The sequence below is a fragment of the Notothenia coriiceps genome, unplaced genomic scaffold (genome assembly GCF_000735185.1).
Source record: "Notothenia coriiceps isolate Sejong01 unplaced genomic scaffold, NC01 NC01_scaffold00037250, whole genome shotgun sequence".
In the NCBI taxonomy this organism is placed as follows: Eukaryota; Metazoa; Chordata; class Actinopteri; order Perciformes; family Nototheniidae; genus Notothenia; species Notothenia coriiceps.
This window is the reverse complement of record NW_011369951.1, coordinates 14,587,951-14,593,307: the sequence shown is the minus strand read 5'-3', so window position 1 is coordinate 14,593,307 and position 5,357 is coordinate 14,587,951. Positions and strand designations below refer to the sequence as shown.

The following is a 5,357-nucleotide window of genomic DNA, read 5'->3' as shown; positions in this document are numbered from 1 at the left end:
TGAAGGCACCTTTTTGTGGTTTAAAAAGCACTTTGGGGAAGAAGATATGTCCATACAACCTCACTAAAGCAGGCTGTAACGTGCAGACCAGGTTCAACACTTCAATCATTTGTTGTATTCTCTAAACATGTTACACTGCGTCATGCTGTGTCTCAAACTGGTGAAGAGACAACTATAAACTCAGCAGATATGCATCGTACATCCACCTCATCTCAGAGAAATAACAGATTATCAATTTGTGTAACCTTTTCAGTTTTAACATTTGTAGTAGTCCTCTTTGTGAAATAAAGTCATTATATTCTGGTAGTACCGTAGAATAATGAACACCTTTTTGTGTCCCTTGAGATTTTAATATCAGGTTTAAAATCTGACCTTTGCTTTATCTTGAAAATGTTATTCAAACTATGTGTGGGCTCAGAGCATGTGGGCCTAAAATATAATCAAGGAAATGTTTTTAAACACGTTTTTTTTATTCATTGTGATGTGGTTAGGAGACGGTGTATCATTCAAAAGCTCAGAATGAAAGGGACTTTTACAATAGCTGTACAGTTAGTTACAGGACATCCTGTGTAAAATATAGCCTCCCCCTAAACTTCCTCTATACTCCTACATATAAACCCTTCATCATATTGTTTATACTCTCCAGATTCCTTCACCAGGAGCAGCTAGTTGCTCTTGGTCTTCATCTCTGCCAGTTTGCTGGTGACAAAGTTCCACTTGAAGGATGCGTCCTCGCTCCCTCCTCCGAGCGACACGTATTTGGAGAAGCTGTTGCCGCTCCTCCCTCCTTCTTCTCCTCCTACTCCCTCTTCGCTCTCCTCTCCCTGAGGGATCTGCCCATCCTGGCTGACCTCTCCTCCGGCCTCGGTCACCCCCTCCTCACCCTGAGCTGCTGCTGTCTCATTGGCAGCGGCCGCGGCAGCAGCCTCCGCCTGCTTCTTGGCAGCCCAGTTGGAGGCAAAGCTATCCCAGAATGCCGAGCGCTTTGTGGGGCGAGGAGGCTCCTCCGGCCTGATTGCAAGTGGACTGAGGATTCAGAGGAAGCAGCAGGGTTAATTTTAGGAGTCAGTCAGTAATAGTGGGGCAACATGTCCTATAATTCACCATTATAAACTAGTTTTCCGATTTCAGGTTTCCTTTTAGTACTAATTAGTTAGGCTGAGGTAGATTCCAGTTTAAAGCAATCCATGATTTGAATTGTTCTGAAAATAGAAACAACAGATATATGTTGGAAAACATACTGGTTAAAAATCAGGTCTGAATGCAGTTTTTGCGTTCTCAAAATGTGAAAAAATATCTGCACTTCCATTCAAAGAGTTAGAGGAGAAGATCAATGTTAGCTTAGCTTAGCATTAACATTGGAAATGGGGCAAAACAGCTAGCCTTACTTAGTCCAAGGTAACAAAAGCACCCTACCGGCACCTCTGAACCACAACCTGTCATTATTGATATTACATTAGTGAGCTTTAGAGGTGCTAGTCAACAAACTGTGTTACCTTAGGAAAGAGCCATGCTTGCTTTTTGTCCCAGTTTCAAGTATTTATGCTTTATGCTAAGCTTAAACATTATTTGGGCTACTCTCAAGTACAGTTAGATAAAAATATGAAAAGACAAACCTACACGTCATACCTACCTTAAAAAATACCCCTTATTTCCAGGATCCAGTTTGCTAAGGTTCAGGACTGAAACTTGAGCTGGTAGAAAGAGGACAGATGTGAACAAAGAGAGATTTCCACTCACTGGTCGGGGACTGGCGGGCTCTCCGTCTCCTCCAGAAGCTGGTGTTCATCCTCTTTGTTGAATAGAGTTGAAAACCTGTTCCAGCTTTTAGTCCCGGCCCCCTGCATCTGAGAACACAACCAAACACAAACAGGGGTCAAAGGTCAAAGTAGATACACATTAAGGTAGTCTCATGAGATCATTTGAACAATAGTCCTAAAAGAAGAACACGCTTAACAACCACGTACAACATTGCTCATTACTGACACTGAAGTTGTGAGGTATATTGAAAATGTTACTTTATTCGTCTATAGGGTTAACTTAAACACTTTTCCTGAATATAAAAATCTTACAAACATTAAGCAGCAGCTGTCTAATGTTCACACACTTTCTTTGCAAGCTGGGAAACAGCGTTGGGTCCCTCATCCTCCTGGACAGGTCCTAAGTCATTCTCCACCTCTGTGACCTGCAACAGAGTAAAAAAGACTCAATGGATGTACCTTACATGTCCACACCGCAATATCCATTTACCGTCTCGTGCCACCTAGTGCCTAATGTGGACACTACCACCTGTAGAATACCCAGAACAAGCCCCTTAAAAGGGTACATGAAGAAAAGAGCATGAAGAGTATTGAAGAGGTAGATTGCTGGAGCGTGAACAATGGATGATATATTCAATATTTTATTATTTGGCAAATAATCCAGTGCATGATAGGTATGCTGTGTAAGGAGCATACTCATCATTTTCAATGTATTGCATTTGCCTAAAAAAGCTTGCACATCAAATGAGTTATGATTGTAGATAAATATTAAGTGGAATCTTTTGACGAATAATGACATGAGGACAGCCCTAGTCTGAAGTAACAGCCGCTTGCAAAATTGTTTCATTGTTTTTGTTTAGTATTTCCACATCAGTATATGTGTGACATTAGGTCCTAGTGATGATACATAAGTAGTTGTGTAATATTGCACAAGTGTACAAAGAGCAATGTCGACTTCAATAGCAGCGTTGACAACTCTGCACATTCCTACAAATGGAATCTGTCTCTGCTCTGGCACTAAAGAGACTACAATTGGAGGCAGAGTGCACGAGGCCCTGGCTATCTGTCTCTTCCTCTCCATGTCAGTCAATTAGAGGAATGCAAACTAATCCGTTTGTTGAGCTCCTGTGCAGGATCGAGTTTCTGAGTCATCCAGAGATCTGGGTCAATGCAGCGCTGTGTCTGATTCGTTGGTACCAAACCCTGATGGCTTACAGATGTCGCATTGAAAACAATTGGTGAAAGGAAAAGTCAGGTACATGCACAACAATGTAAAATACTCCATTTGTGAGTCATCTGTTAAAATGTGTAACTGGTGAAACGATGTGTTGCAGATTTTTTTCTTGGTTTAAATATTGTAACTTTTATGTTCTTAGGCACAGTTATTCAAACTAAGCCTCATCAAGCCAAACATATTACAAACCACAGGATTAATCTTCATCAATGCTATGTTTGACAGATTTTCCAACCTCAATTTTTTTATTTAAGTATAGTCATTAAGTAAACATGACCTATAATTAGTTTCCAATGATTATTTGCCTTGTTGTTCCTTGATGTAAAATACTTCAGTTACAAGCTATTCATTGTTGCTGTGATAATATCTGCTACAGGATTTAACATTTGACACTTCTATAAAAACACTTGATCTGCATGCACATTTTAACCAATTCAGTTGGTAAAGTCAAAATGCACCAGAGAAGTATATTGAAGGCCTAAGATCTTCTTAATGTTCCCTTTGTATAGAAAACCAATCAGCCTGCAAGATCAACTGACTTTGATAATTGAATTGAATAAAAAATGACGAGGAAACAAAACCTGGTAATTTCCTGACTTAAATCCCAACAACCACGTCTACTTTCCCATATGTGTATGGATCATTAAGATTGAAAAGTTCTGTACCTCTTCAGCCGCGTCCTCCTCATACTCAGGGTTGAAAGTCTTCAGCACTTTGCTCTTGTAAACTTTCCACACTGGATTCATACTTGCACGAATAGATGCTCAGCACTCAGAGAAAGACCTGTCAAGACCTCTTTAGCCTCTGTGGTCCACCCTCCACCAAGTCTCCGCTTGAGCTCGTCTCAAAAGGGCCAACTTTGACCTGTTTCCATGCGTAAAAGTTCTCAGTAGTGCAGGGAACCTTTGCAGAACCAAGGCCCGCTCTGTTTCATCTCATTTCTCCCGCTCAGATTATGTCTTTCTCTTTGAGTTGACAGCTGCTTTCGTCCCTACAGAGTGTCTGAACAGGTAGGAAGCTGTGCTGTGCATGCGCCCACACAGGTGTACACACACACACACACACACACACACACACAGACACACACATAGACACACTAAATTCAACGTCACGGTTCAGAATCCCTGCCTTGGTTACCTGGAAACAGGTGTCGATTTCCTCATGCATATTTCAGAGGGTCTCTTTCTCAGAGCCACAGGACCATTGTCAGCCAGTGTTGATAGACTGGCTCGAGTGTCCCTGATGCACACACACATGAACACACTCAGAACTGACATGTTTATGTTAAGTTGAAAATCTTACTTGGATGATTTTTTGTAATGCAGCCCCTCTTTGGCACGTATGTTTCTTATGAATACAGATAAAGCCCTTCTTCTAAATGACAGGTTTCCATCAAAGTTGGGTCTTAATGTTATTCAGCAGTCAGAAATCACAAAGCAGAGACAATTTTTCTTTAATTAATTGTATTTGTATCTTTATTTCCCTTTGAATTAACCACAGACACCTTCATACCTGCCGTTTATTTCTGGAAACACAAGTCATACCATTTATCATAAACCTAATGCTACCTGACCACTTCCTTGCAAACCCTCCTCCTCTGCTCCCATTGGCTGCAGCAGTCCAACACCAATCAGTTTCAGGTACACCTCAAAGGCTTTTTCAGCGACTGGTCACTTGGCAACATGAGAGGGCCGGCGAGTGTTGTGTAGATAAAGAGAGATGTATAAACTTTTAATGACTGATTGGGTTTCTCCAACCAACCACAACAATACACTCGAGTCCAGTAATACACACAGATTTGCACATTCAAATAAAGAAACAAATACATTTCATGTTACATGTGACACTTGTCAATTAGATCTTTAATTGAATTACGCATTGCAGATGCTCTATATACTCTACAATAGGAATGTGCTGTTGCTAGAGAATAATATGAAGTTATGCAGAGTACCCTTGATGACAATCTTGATTAATCAGAGAAATGGGATCCATAAGCCCTGTAGCTCTCGTGTTCCTGGTGTTGGTTACCATACGGTTGGACAGTAATGACTTGAGGCTCTAAGGCTGAGCAGATCCATAAGACCAGCATGCATTATGAATGTCGTTCTAAGGAAGACTCGTCTCTGCACACAGACTGATAGATACCTGTTATCTGAAGAGCAGCCAGTTTGGTTGTGGCCGTCGCAGCTCATGTTTCAGAGTGGAAAGGACACACCCCAGTATTTAACACACCACACAGCAAGACAGAGGATTGTTATGGAGGCAGTCTGGCTCCTATAATAACCTACATAATGTGTGTGTTGTTATTTATATGGGAATCAGAATACCTTTATTAGTCCCACAGAGGGGAAATGTACATTGTT

The 5,357-nt window shown here is 41.1% G+C and overlaps 1 protein-coding gene across 1 annotated transcript; it reads right to left on the bottom strand.

The window, feature by feature from the left end:
• Positions 1 to 481: 481 nt before the first annotated feature.
• Positions 482 to 3,740, bottom strand: LOC104967355 (uncharacterized). The gene is made up of 4 exons (XM_010796765.1): positions 3,660 to 3,740; positions 2,108 to 2,185; positions 1,741 to 1,847; positions 482 to 1,026 (listed from the first exon to the last, which is right to left on the bottom strand). The coding sequence occupies exons 1-4, from the start codon at positions 3,738 to 3,740 to the stop codon at positions 666 to 668; spliced, it is 627 nt and encodes a 208-aa protein (XP_010795067.1). The 3' UTR covers positions 482 to 665.
• Between the last annotated feature and the right edge of the window lie 1,617 nt (positions 3,741 to 5,357).